Source organism: Trichosurus vulpecula, chromosome 9 (genome assembly GCF_011100635.1).
Source record: "Trichosurus vulpecula isolate mTriVul1 chromosome 9, mTriVul1.pri, whole genome shotgun sequence".
NCBI lineage: Eukaryota > Metazoa > Chordata > Mammalia > Diprotodontia > Phalangeridae > Trichosurus > Trichosurus vulpecula.
The window spans coordinates 116,641,615-116,655,900 of record NC_050581.1 but is presented as its reverse complement, the minus strand read 5'-3'; the positions used below and the strand labels follow the sequence as shown (position 1 = coordinate 116,655,900).

The following is a 14,286-nucleotide window of genomic DNA, read 5'->3' as shown; positions in this document are numbered from 1 at the left end:
CATAGAAACGATCGTTGAGACCATGGGAGCTGATGCAATCACCACATGAAATAATAAAGAGGGAGGAAAAAAGGGCATGAGACAAGACCTAGGGAGACCCTTACTGTTAATGGGTATGACATGAATAAAGATCTAGCGAAGGAGACAGAGAAAAGGGGGTCAGACAGGTAATAAGAGAATTAGGGGAGAGCAGTATCACAAAAACCTAGAAAGAAGCATTGAGGAGAAGAAGGTGAGTGACAATGTCAAAGGCTGAAGAAAGGTCAAGAAAGATGAGGGGAAAAGCCACCACAAGGAGCTGGAAGGACTCTCAGAAACTTGGCAGTGGGTCACCACGGGAGCTGTGCACAGCTGAATCAATAAAAGAAGTTCTCAGTGTCTCTTCCTGTTAAATGTTGCTGTGGCTAGATAAATGTCCTCTTGTTAATTATTGTATGACCTACAAATGTCTCATATTGCTCTAATAGCCAGCCTAAACTACCAAGGGATTGGTCTTCAGAAGTCTAGCCTATACCAAGGGTAAAAGGATGGTTCGACATCAAGAAAAAGGCCAAAAGAAAAGCTCTGTATATGCCAAGATGTCCATATCAGTACTTTTTGTGGTAGGCTTCTATTTCCTCACCTACAAAACGATGCAGCTGGGTTTGGTGCATCCTATATCTACTTCCGTAAATCAAGAGACACCGAAACCACAGATTTTGTCCAATCATTCCAGCCGAGTGTTTGCTACATCTGTACTTTACTGTCCCATGAGAAGACAGAAGAGTGTGACCAAAGGAAGTGGAGAGGGGAAGGGCAGCAAAAAAAAATGAGAGAGAACAAGCTATGTCTGCTGAAATTGAAAACTTTTCTGAGGCTACTGTAGTCCACCTTTCCACATGAACTGACAAATGAATTACTCCTATAGGCAGTAGATGGCACTGGTGAGCAGGCGAGGCAGAGCAGTCATGTATAAGAAAAGTGAGGAAACTCCCTCCCTCTTCCCTTCATGAAGATGTACATGGAACTTTTCGCTTATTTCTCTTTTTTTGCTTTGGGAGCCCAGACCTGTGATTTCACTGGGGTCAGGGAGCCCCAAGGGAGGAACTTCCTCTACAATGCAGATTGTAGATTGGTAGTTGCTTAGGGCATTAAGAAGTTTAGTGACTTACCCAGGGTCACAGTCCACATACAACAGAAGCTAGACTCGAACCGGGGTCTTCCTGACTTCAAGTCCACCTTCCTATCCAATTCACTACATTGCCTTGCTTGGAACTTTCTTTTAAAACAGAGGTTCTTACTCTGGTATCCATGAATCTCCAAGGGACCTATGGATAGTTTTCAAAGGATTTATGAACTTGGGTGGGGGAAAAAAATTAAACCTTATTTTCACTAACCTTTGGCTCTTTTTGTAATCATATGGATTTAATTTTATGCATTAATTTTATACATTTCGTCTTATCCTTTATTCTCATTTTGAGAAGGGGTCCATAGGCTTCACCACACTAAGGAGTCCATGACACACAAAAAATTGAGAAGCCCTTTTTTTAAACCCTTGGGGCACCGAAGATTGTGGCCTCCAGATGTTTAAAAGTGAAAGTAAGATGACAACTGCTTTGCCTGATTGCAGTCTAAGGTTCGTTTTTTAGGAGTCTCTGTGTATGCACTTCCCCCAGTGCATTGTAATCTCATTTAGTATGTAGTTTGAGCCCCCAGTCAGTTTGCACTAGCAAAATCCAAATGGGTTTTATGAACCCTCAACACTTCATATTTAGTTCCCTTCCAGGTTGAATATGCCCTCCCTCTGCTGTTCCTAATCTTACCGCTAGCATTCAAATAAGAAGAATTGGCACAGATTTGGTCAATGTCCAAGCCTTTTGGCTGAGTTCCAAAACATGGGATATACTATAGTTAGGAGTGGGGGACCTGCTCCACATCCTGAAATCAGTATACCCAGATCTATTATCTTTAATACCCCCAAAAGAGTCATTTCTCACAGGTTGTTTCTGATAGGTCCTTGCAGATTTCCAAAACTACTATGAATAGCAGCAGGAATTTTGGTAAATTAAAACACACCTTGCCATGATGGAAAGAATATTGGGCCAGGAGTCAATAAATGTGAATTCAAGTAGGGCTTGGTGTAAGGGAAAACTTCTTAATAATTAAAGCTATCCCAAAGTAGAAAGGGCTGCCTCAGGAGGTAGTATCAGTTTTCTCTTTCTGGAGTTCTTCAAGCAAAGGCTAGGTGACCTCTTGTCTTCTATGTCAGAGGGTATTCTTGTTCAAATATGGATTGGATTAGCTGGCCAGTAACATCCCTTCCTATTCTAAAATCCTGAGGTCTTTTTGAACATGGCATCAAATAATGCAAGATTACTTGACAAAGGAGCTTGGAAGGTCATGGACAGATGGCTGCAAATAACTATATGGTCTTGTTAGCTAAACAAAATGATTTAGCATAAAGAGCCCTGAATTTGGAGTCAGAAGACTTGGGCTCACATACTGCCTTTGCTACTTATTACCTTCACTTGGCTTTAGTTTCTTTATTTATTTATCTTCTTGCTCTAAATTCTACGATCCTACAATCCTACTCCCTCTCAGTGGAATATGGATTCCAAGTTTGCGTCATAGTAATGAAGGATCATGCTAAGTCGCTCACATCCTTTCTTCCAGCTCCCTTGTAATACTGACATTTATGACACAACTGGTGGGGTTGGGAAGGGTTTCCTGGGGGAAAAGCCTTTGTCCAGCGTATGAAGTTAGAAGAACCATATAAGCTTTGAAACTTATTTGTACAGTGTTCAAAAGTAGTAATTTCATTCTACACAGCTCAGTGCTAGTTTCTGTGAGGTCAATAAAAGATAAATCCAAAGACCCCATCAGGACAAAAAGCCCAGCCTTGGCCAAAGAGCCAAAGTGAACCAAGTCCCAGTGGGAGCGGAGATTGTCGAATCGGGAGCTAAGGGAGCACAGCCATAATCAGCAGTTTTGGCACCTGAGGCAAACAGCAGGAAACATGTCTTCAACTAAACTTTATAAATGATGATGAAAATAATGCAGGAAGGAATGAAGACTAATTCAGGTGAGCAGGAGGGTATAACTCACCATTAGGTTATTAACCATGCTGCTATGTAGTAGCTTCTTATTTTAACTGTGCTTGCTAACTAAATATTAAATAAATAAAATGTTTCTATGATTCATGTTGTCAACATATGAATATAATAATTTTTTGTTTTAAATCTTTATATTTAATTTTTCCAATTACATGTAAAAACAACTTTTAACATTTATTTTCTTTTAAATTTTTAGTTCTAAATCCTCTTTCTCCCTTTCCTCTCCCCTCCTTGAGAAGGCAAGCAATTTGATATAGATTATATGTGCAGTCATGCAAAGCAAGATTTTTAAAAGTATGCTTCAATCTGCATTTAGTCTCTATCAGTTCTTTCTCTGAAGGTAGATGGCCTTTTTTATCGTAAGTCTTTCAGAATTGTCTTGGATACTTGTATTGCTGAAGAATGTAATACATTTTTGAATTGCACAATCTTTTAAAATTGTTGTGCCTTCTAAATTTCAGTGCCCTAGGACAAAGCTCTGATCACCTGTCCCTAGGTCTGCCTCCACAAAAGAGAGTTTTTTTGCAAGCCGTGTGGGTAGCCTGAACTAATGCTTAAAGATTGGTGAGAGCAGGGCAGGGCAAGACTAGGGAGCAAATGAGTTAGGATCCTAGCATCTCAAAATCCTGACCTTGCCTTTGAGCAATCATTCCAGTACTGATTTTTTCTGGGTATGGCTTTTTAATCCTATAGTTACATATCTACTCATGGCTTTGTTATTAGATTTTCTGAAGTTGTTGCTCATGATCATATCTTATCAGTTCTTCCCTCAGCATCTTCATTTATAATGTTTACTTGGTTTTGTACCCTGTAAGGTTAATGGAATAGGAAGATTTTCCCCATCCATTAATAGACCTATGTGACTTGCTCTGAGCTCCGGGCCAGCTAACAGCTGTAATACATCCTGAGTCACATAGAGCCCATTGGAGGAAGAATTTACCTGAGATGAACTTGCTTAAAGGGGAAGCTTGGTTGTAGGAAGGCTTTCACACCTTTTGGTACTAAGCTAATTAGGCACTGAATCAGGAGGGTTGTGATGCCTTCTGGCTATATATATATTCTGAGGTTGGTATTTTGCTTTGGGGCTCACTCATGGGAAGAATGTTTGTTAATAATTCTTCTTTACAACTTTACTATTGTGTAAATAAGTTCAATGTGAAGTTATATGTAGAAGATATATCGGATTCCATGCTGTCTTGGGGAGGGAGGAGTGGGAGAAGAAAATCTGGAACTCAAAATCATGCCGAACTGAGTGTCGTAAACTAAAAATTAAAAATTTTAATAAAAAAATAAAAAATAAGAATGTTTGTGTGATTTGGCCAGAGGAGACTCTGGGTAGCCGTTAAGGAACACTGTCCCCCTTGAAACCCCAGATGTTGGTGTTCCCCCTCTGGTGACTATGTATGTGTTACTTTGTTCAGATAGTTAAAGGCCCTGTCTGTTGATCTGCGCTAATTTCTGCTTCTATTTTCTCCACCTTCAGGGTGCTGACCCTTCCCCTGAACTAGTGAATGATATATTTGTGTAATTAAAGTAAGATTATTGACCCCTTAAAAAGCTATTTTTCCTTTCAAAGCAGATCAAAGAACCTGTGCTAGCAGGCCATCCTGGGTATGCTAGGGTGCTTGCTGTTACATACCCCTAGTTATGTCCCTGGGCTACTCAAAGTCTTCTTAGAGCAACTTGGTCTAGTGGGGCTAGCATAGAATTTAGAGGCACAGATTTACAGCTTTGGAAGAGATACAAAAGGGCAAGCAGGCTGTTGGGGCAGGTCTGTCTTAGGCAGGTATTCTGATAGTTCAGGTTCAATGTTGGAATGAAATGAGGTACTTGTAGGTCACTCAACAGTCCGCAAGGAAGTTCATAGAAAGGATATTGAACAAGGATGCTCTAGCACTTAGCTTGGATAGACATGGCCCCATCTCTTTGGAAACATGCAGGGTGACTCCCAAAATGCTGGGACATCTGCCAAGTTTGAAAGACTCCCCAACTCTACTTGGTTGATCTTTTTCATGCCTTTAAGTGTAAGGTACTTCAATATGACCAAAGGCTTCCAGGAAGCGTCATGGGAGGTGCTGCCTGAGCCTTTGGGTCCTGGGCCGATCAAATCCTCAAAACAATTCTGTTCCTTTTCAGGGGAAAACTGACCTAAATTGCATGGGCAAAGGGATTAGGCCATTGCTCCGCTACATAGACAAAACTGTACCTGAATAGGAATCCCCTCTATAACATTCTTGACCAATTAAAGATTTCTAGTGGTGAGAAGCCCAATGCTTCCTGAGATAGCAGAGAAATTCTAGATTCAAATCCCATTCTTCAACTTACAACTTTCACCATATTAACATTGATATTATGGAACTAACTAACCACTGCTCAACCTAAGATGAGGTTTCTGAAGAAGCAAGTATTAATTGCTTGGGAAAGAGAGACGGTCTATCTAAGTCTTTCATCCTTACAACTGGTTTGGCACACGACCAGACCGCATGCTTGTCCTTGATTCATGGCTGCTCTTCAGTGCAGTATTATCCCTATCCATACCATTTACTTGTGCAACCAACATTTACTAAACACCTACTTTTTTTTCAAGTGTTTGGGGTGTTCAGAGAGGACTAGCGCCTCTGGTGCAAGAGCCTGCCCAGCCCTCTTCAGGGCTGCTCATCCACCTTTGGTATCCACCTTCACCCAATTCTCACCTGTGGCTCCAGGAGGCTGTAGCATGTGCAGTGGCCGCACTCCAGTAAAACCAGAAGATGAGCTAAACCAGGTTGACGGTGACCAATGGGCCCCAAACCCAGCAGTGAGACCGGGGAAGTCTACCTCAAGCATGAGAAGACTCCCCTCTGTGAAGAGGGTGGATGAGAACAGTTTGTTTGAACAGCCATGGAGGTGTCTGAAGTAGGAACCGTGGAGCACTTACAGCTTGCTCAAACCTCAAAAACACCAAGACCCTGTATCCTGAACCATTGCCACTCATTCTGATTTTTTTCCTGCTACTAAACTTTGATGACTCTGGAAGAGAGAGTGAGGCTGACAACTTTGTGCAACTCCGCCTCACTTGAATCCAATTCACACACAAGTCAAAACATCACTCATGATGTTACCCGTCCTCTTTGAAAAAACAAAGGACAAACAACTGTTTTTAAAGCACCATGCTGAACACTAGAAAAAATACAAAATTTAGATTAGATGTGGTTTATGGTATCATGGAGCTCACGGTCTAGTTGAGTGATGGGAGGGTGAGGTACATGAAACAGACAGAAAAAACTATAATGCAAAATATTACAAGATAAATACATTAGGAAGATATAATCGAGGTGATGTCAGAGTGAAGATTGTTAGCTAAGATTTGAAGAGAAGTAAAGAGTAAAAGAAGTTCAGACATGAGGGCAGTCAGTGAAAAATGTAGAGTTGAGAGAGGGAGCGTCTTGTGTGAGGAATAACTAGGAGTCCAAAGTCACTGGATCTTGGAGTATGTGGAAGGGAATAAGGTGTAAGAAAAGTACCCAAAAGATAGGAAGGGGCCATATTATGAGGAGCTTTAAAACCCAAATAGAGGATTTCATATTTGACCTGAAAGAAATAAGGAGCCACTGGAATTCATTGAAAAGATCAGACCTGTGCTTTAAGAAGATCACTTTATTAGCTGAGTAAAGGATGGACTAGAGTGGAGAGACCCTTGAGGCAAGGAGATCAGTGGTAGAAGTATCAGAGGTGAGAACAAAACATTTACAAAAAGGTAGAAATGACAGAACTAGGCAAGTGGTTGTATATGGGGATGGTGAGAATAAGGAGTTGGGAAAAGAATCCTAGGTTTCAAGCCCGGGTGATTGAGGGGATGGTACCCTCAAAAGTGATACGGAATTTAAGGAGAGGAGAGGGTTTGGGGGATGGATTGAATTTGCATTTTTGGACATGTTGAATTTATATCCAGTTTGTGAGTCCAATAAGTTGGGGATGAGAAACTGTAGGTCAGGAGAGAAGTTAGGGCTGGACAGATAGATCTGAAAATCACGCGCATAGAAATGTTGGTTGAATCTATGGATGCTGATGAGATCACTAAGTGGAAAAGCATAGAGAAGGATCCAGGACAGAGCTGGGGCGGGGGGGGGGGGGGGGGAGGAAAGGGGGGGAGTGCACCCACTGTTAACAGGTGTGAGACGGCTGAATGAGATCCAAGACGGTGGCACTGTTCTCAGCCCTGGTCAGACCACATCCAGAGCTTTGTGTTCTGTCCTGGGCACCATATATACTGAATAGTGACTAGACATTTATGTAACACCTATCATGTGCAATGGACTAAGCTAAGCACTTTACAAGCATTATCTGATCTGATATTTAAGGGAGAACATCCGTGCTAGAGAGATAGTTATGTCAAGGGCTCTGCAGACCTTAAATGGCTGTATGTGTCAAATATTATTAGGGACGCAATCAACAGAATGCTCAAGATGGGGATAAGGTGAAAGAAATTAGGAATGCTTAGCTTGGAGAAGAAAAGACTAGGGAGACACAAGAAGAGAACTCCGCACTATTTCTCAGCAGAGGAGCACGACCTAGCTCCGCCAGAGGAGGGCGCACACGCTCGCCGGAACCTGAAAACCAATCAGCGCTTCAGTGACGCCAGTAGCGCCGTGCGCGTCCAGAACAGACCCGCGCCCCCTCCCCCGTAGGCAGCCGTTGGTTGGAGCCCGAGTTTGACGTAGCCATGTAGGGGGGCGGGGAAGAGAGTCCCCGTGCCCGTCCGTGTTTACGTGCGTGCCTGCGCGCGCGTGCGCGGCAGTTCCTGAGGACTGCGGCTCGGGTAACGGGATGTCGGTAGCGTTTGTGCCAGAGCGGATGAGGGGGAAGGCGGAAGTTAACCAGGAGACCATCCAGCGGGTAAGGCCTGCGCATGCGCCGGCTGCAGTAGCTGAGCTTTGGCCCGGCTCCTTCCCTCTCCAGCGGCGGGCCCACCAGCTGGAGGCCGGGGCTTTGGAGCTGGGCTCAGGCCGCTGGCGTGCTGCCCCCTGCCCAGCCTTCCCCACGCGTCCCTACAACCATAATCAGTATTCCTTCGCCTCTGGAAGCGTGGGGACTCCCGTGGCCTTTGGAGACAGAGCCCGGGCCCCGAGACAGCCTTTATTAAGCGCCTGCTGTGTGGCCCATCTGGCGGAAAGACCAAAACTAAGGAAACAGGAGCCCCTGCCCGCGAGGAGCTTACTGTCGTGTAGAGGCGGGTCCCCAAAGTCTCAGTGCGGCGCTGGGCGTTTAAAGCTCCGGGCAGTTGGAGGGGAAGTGCGTCCTGGGGGCCGGGAGCCTTGGGCCGAGCCTCGAAGGGAGCGTGGGGTGCGGGGGAGGCCGAGGCCTAGGAGTGCGTGCACTGGAGTCCTGGGGAATGAGGCCGAAAGGCAGGACCGGGCCGCCCACCTGGTGGTCGTTTAGTATAGTAGAGAGGAGGGAACTAGGAGGGAGACGGGGACCTCGAGTGGGGGGCTGCTTGTGGCCAAAAGACGTGTCCGCGGACCATTGCGAGCCGGTTCTGGCGCCCAGGGCTCTAACTGGGTGGTGGGCGGTGGCGGGAGGAAGGTGCTGGAGAGGGCAAGATGAGAACAGAGACCCATCGGGGTACTGGTACTCGGCTCCAGCCAACAACAGCTTTGCTCCTGTGTTCTGCCTCAGCTTGTCCCTCTCGCCTGGGAACGGCCTCCCACCTCCTCTGAAACTGTAGAATTTCCATCTCTTCTGCAAAGTCCATCTCAAATGCCACGTCTTCCAGGAAGCCTCCTCTCACTGCTTCCTCCCCTTTCTTAATAACCTCGGAGCTCATACACCATTTTCAGCTCCTTAAATCATTTTCCCGTGATATAGGATGGCATAAGCATCCATGTTTGTGTCTTATTTCTCCTATTAGACTCTTGAGGTCATGAGGATGGGTACCAGGTCTTATCTGGGGTGAAGGGGCAACACAGGTTTGTACACAGGAACTTTAGTCAGTCCGCTATCCTCCCATTTCCCCCCTTTTATGTTATATTTGGCTCATTTGCCATGGGTCTGAATTGTGATCCCTGGTCAGACCCTGCCCCTCTTGGACTTGAAGCCCTGTGAGGAAGTTAGCAATAAAAATGCATAGATCCTAATACATGTGGCAGCCAGGGGAATCCTGAAGGCCCGCTGGCACTGTTATGAACATCATGGGTCCCAACCTGTGATATGTCATTAGCTTTGCACTGTTATGAGCTCAATAGCCATGTTTGATAGCCTCTTTCTGTCTTCATTCCTTCACATCCGTAGACCAGAGTCTCCTTGGAGAACAGGAAGCAGGTCCATTAGGGGATTCACAAGACTCTGAACATAGCATGTATTTGTTAAATGCATCTCGTTGATGAAGTGTAGTGGGTGCGGTGGGGAGGATGCCGGATTTGTAAGCAGATGACTTGATTCAAGTCTCAGCCCTACCACATCTTCTACCTTTGTGACTGTTGGACAGAGCACTCACTGAGACTCAGTATCCTCATCTTTAATAGGAGAGGACTGGCCTAAACAGGCTCTGAAGGCCTCCTGGCTCTAAATCTATGATTCTGCAAAGGGAGGCCTCAACCCTTTGACAGTCACTGAAGTCCAGGGATCAGAACTTGTAGCACAAGTGTGAAGAGCCTTGAGGAAGACAGGTCAGGGAGAGCACCTAAATACCTCTGCCATAGTAAAGTCAGGAACAAAAATAAAGGCTACTGAGATGAGCCACTTTGTCAGCGTGACCAAGAGGGATCCCTCTAAGCAAACCCTAAATGGCTGCAAAGCTGACACACTGGAGAGGAAGCTTAAAGGTTCTGGGTTTTTTGAGACTGTAGAAAGCTGCTTTTTTAAAAGCTATCGGGTCAGTGTCCTGATTGGAGCATGACTGTGAGACCCAATTAAAGAATAAGGCAGGCCACCTCAGGTTCAGCACACAGCCATCGTCACCACACCTGTGCTAAATTCAATCCAAATAACATACCTTTTAGAGGATTATAGGAGTCAGAGCTGGACAGGACCTTGGAGATAGCTAGTTCAGCTTTACTTCAGATAGAAGAAAACAGGGTCAGAGAGATCAGTGACTTTGCCCAAGATCACAGAGGTCTTAAGGAACTACTTATACTCTCTTACCCTTATCTCACCAGCTGCCCTTTTTGCCCTCTCCTAAGCATTTAATCTTTTTATAATTTGTATTATCTGTATCCAGACTAGCAAACTCTTATAAACAGTACTCCTCACATGTCAGTTTTTGTCTTTGTTACCTCTCCCAGCACATGCACACAGTAGGTGGTTAATCACTGTTTGTTGAATGAAATTCCCCATATAAATGCAGTGATTCTGATATCTTTCAGTTGCTGGAGGAAAATGACCAGCTGATCCGGTGCATCGTGGAGTACCAGAACAAGGGGCGGGCTGCAGAGTGCACACAGTAAGTTGCCGTTAGGTATTATCAGACACTGCTAGGAGGGTGGGGAAGTAGGAACCACTTTTAGGATCATAGATCTCATAGGATCCTAGATTTAGATCTAGATGGGATCTTAGAGATTGTCTAGGCCAAACCCCTAGTTTTACAGGTAAGGAAACTAAGGCTGTGGAAAGTCATCACTTGCTAACATCACCCAGGATTCCATATCCTCTGACTCCAAATTCAGTGTCCCTTTAGTGAATGAACTCTTCATGCACCTGACCAACCACCTCAGTAGGCCCATCCCAGTTTGTGTAAGTGACAAATAAAACTTCTTCACCAGTTGGATTTCTTAGACAAAAACCTGAACTCAACCTGTCCCAGGGAGAGGCATTCCAGTCCCAGCTCTGCTACTTAGCAGCTGTGTGGTGCTGAGCTGCTTACCTCCCTTCTCTGGGTTTGTGCCCTCTGTAAAATGAGGGACTTAGACTAAGTGGTCTTTGAGGCTCCCTCCACTCTTCCCTGTGCCCACGTGGTAGCTATATAGCTTCCCTTTAAAGAAGATCATAGTTACCACCATTTGCAGCTCCCATATGTGTCAGGCCAGCTCCAATGTGCCTTTTCCCCAGTTTTACGAACTTTATTTTTTATTGTGTGATGTATTCTAGGAACTAGCTGCTACTTTCTACCCTGTGATTTGTTTATGGATTTTTCTCCCATAGGTACCAGCATGTATTGCACAGAAATCTCATTTATTTGGCTACCATCGCAGATGCTAGCCCAGCAAATGCTCCCAAAACGGAGGATTGATTGATTAGCCCTTGCTTTTTGCCATATTGTGAGTATTTATCCCCTTCAAATATAAATGGAGCCATGACTTTCACCAGTGCCATTGTTGAAATTGCACCTGGGAAACTACTTCAGGCCCATTTTGAAGGGCGAAGGGTTCGAGCAAAATACTAAGCGCAACTGGATGTTAAATGTCACTTTTCATTACTCAGCACATCCCTCTAAGTAGTTGTGACCCAGCACATCATTTTTCTGAATTACCATCTTTAGGGGGATAAACCCATCAGGACACCTTTTCAGAACTTATTTCTTGGGCTGTCAGCATAAAGGAGGCTGAGTGGGGACAGCAGGCATGACACTTCCTGGCAGTACCCTGTTGTGTATGTACATATAAATGTAATTGTTCCCAGCAATTGTTTATTAAAGCTAATGGTTCTCTGAAAGTGTCTTTGTCTTCTTAAAATCTCAGGGAAATGACACTTGTCTAAAATTGAAAACTGTTGGAAGGTACAGGACTTTGTTTGCAATAAACATTCCATTCACACAGCTAAAGAATTATGACCTGTTTTTCTAGCATGTTAAGTGTGAAAAGTATATTTCTCTCAACGTGGGGTGAAATAGGTATGATCATTTCCCATTCCCCACTCCAAGAAATAAGACAATCAAGCTTCAAGAGGTTGACTCTTGGCTGCATTCCTAAAACTAGTGTTGGTAGCCATACCTACTATACCGCAATGTGTCGTAGTTATTGATAAGTCCTCAGACATAGATTTTTGTGATCCTGGCTGGGGATGCTCTGGACTACTACTTGTGGTCACAGGAAAACCTAACTCGAGTAGGTAGGAATAGTCTGAGTACTTGAATTACTGGTTTGGTTTTAAGGAAATATAGTTTTACCATTTTTTAAGCACTAGACAGGCTATCCAAAAAGTCTTAGGGCTGTTTTAAGCTCTTACAGTTACGTACCCTGTATATGTTCATTCTGGTCTCTTCTCTTCTCAAAGGCTCTGTCAAAGGAACCCAAGCTCTGGCTGAATGTCTTAAGTATGATTGCAGTGACTAACCTAAGGGACCAACCTTCCTAGGTTTGGAGAGACTCAACACCCAGGGATGGAGGGGTGGTGGGGTTTTTTTAGTAACAGCAGCTCAGAAAGCCCTCTTCCAAGTAAAGTAGAAGAAATCTGCATCCGCAGAAAGGACCTACACTGAAGAAATCATAACTTTTTTGACCTAAAAGGATATATGTTGTCAAGTGACAAGTCAAATAGTGGAAGTAATTTAATGAAAGCATTTTAGTTCTCGAGGCCTTTACTGCATTAAAACAGTGTAAACCTAAAAGGCTTTCTGGAGCAAAAGGACTGCCTGGGTGGCCTCAGAGTCCTCTGATTATTAAACTTTGCATATCCCTGGAGACCCCTGGGTGGAGCTTAAGAGCGAACTTTCCAGCTCTGATTTTCTATTACAAGCCGTACTAGAACTGAGAGGCTCCCAAAAGTTCAGTACAAGGACATAAGAGAATCAACTGAAAAAACAACCAGAACAAAGCATTTGAGAGTTTTCAAGAATAATTTTATGTCTACCAGTAGGCTACTTAAAGATTTCTTTTTTAAAAGCCTTTTCTTTTTTCCCTGACGTGATTCCTCTCACATGAAGGGGTTATTCTGTGATTTTGTAATCTAAAGAGAGAAGATCCCCAAATTCCTACCCAGCTGCCATGACCTCCACACCCTCAGATGTTTGCATTTTCTAAAGCTAAGAACTACTATCCAAGCCCTTGTAGATTATTAGAGCTGCTAAGACACCCCTCATCTTTCTGGTGAACAAAAAATGTTATTTCCAACTTCTGACCAACACACTTGAATGTGGATGGGAAGTTGCCTGGGTTTTCTATTGATACATTTTTCACTGTGGCCATTAACGAGATACTATCATTGAAACATTTTGAACTCCCCTGGGAAGGTACCTTGTGTTCATAAATCTGACGTTACAATAAAAAGACAAATCTGACAATATTTGGCCTGGTGCCCTAAAAACTAAAGGAATGAGAGAAAGCCAAGCAAAGGCAATAACAAATTGGCCACATGAGCCTCTAGCAGAATAAATGTCGTTACAAAAGTTGAAATAGAGGAAGCAGGCCATTCATTCATGCATTCAACAAACAGGTGCCTGATGTGTGCAAAGTACCATGTCCGGCGCTGGGAGTCTACAGAGGTCAGCTAAAACAGCATCTTTTCCCAGAGCTTATATTCCCCTAGGAGAAAGAAACACCAGTGCATGACTATAAAATGCAATAATACATGATAAAAATTGTAGTACAGTGGAAAAAGTGCTGAATGTGGAGTCTGAGGACCTGAGCTCAAAACCTAGCTCTGCCTTTTACTACCTATGTGATCTTCATGTCACAACCTTCCTATCTATCCAATAAGCGGACTGGATGACCTCTAAGGTCCCTTCAATTCTAAGCTGATCCTGTGACCTTATGTCTATTAGAAAGGTATAAGCCTAAGGAAGTCTGAGTCAGGAGAAGGCAGTTCGGTGATTATCAGAGAAAACTTCACAGAGAAGGTCACATTTAAATGAGGTTTTCAAAGACTAGTAGGAATTCTACAAAGTAAGGAGAGGGGAGATATTGGAAGCCTGGGGAACAATGGGACAACAGAGGGCATGTCCAATTTGGCTAGAGCACAGAGTGTGTAGGGAGCGGTATTATGAGTAAAAGCTGGGATGGCAACAGATGGTAGAGGGCTTTGAAAGTCAGGCAAAGAAGTTTGCATTCTAATTGAGGATAGCAAGGGGCCCTGTACACAATCTAGTCCAATGTTTTATTTTTCAAATGAGGAAACTCCAAGTGATAGTCTGGGACACTAATGTAACCGGTGGCAGGAGTTAGCCCCCACACTCCCACAACACCAACCAGGGCTGTTGTGAGCCAAGACGAGCAGACCTGGAGTAATTTGTTAGCTTTGCCCACTTGTGGATTGGTGAGGCAACTAGGTGACTCAGGAAGACCTG

At 44.0% G+C, this 14,286-nt stretch overlaps 1 protein-coding gene across 2 annotated transcripts; it reads left to right on the top strand.

Annotated features, from left to right (window-relative positions):
- The first annotated feature begins 7,828 nt into the window (after nucleotides 1-7,828).
- Nucleotides 7,829-11,717, top strand: SS18L2 (SS18 like 2). 2 transcript variants are annotated; one of them, XM_036738789.1, is made up of 3 exons: nucleotides 7,829-7,967; nucleotides 10,433-10,509; nucleotides 11,208-11,717. In XM_036738789.1, the coding sequence occupies exons 1-3, from the start codon at nucleotides 7,899-7,901 to the stop codon at nucleotides 11,293-11,295; spliced, it is 234 nt and encodes a 77-aa protein (XP_036594684.1). In that variant the 5' UTR covers nucleotides 7,829-7,898; the 3' UTR covers nucleotides 11,296-11,717. The 2 variants fall into 2 exon arrangements, with proteins under 2 accessions (XP_036594684.1, XP_036594683.1); XM_036738788.1 differs by having other exon boundaries at nucleotides 7,836-8,363.
- Nucleotides 11,718-14,286: the final 2,569 nt, after the last annotated feature.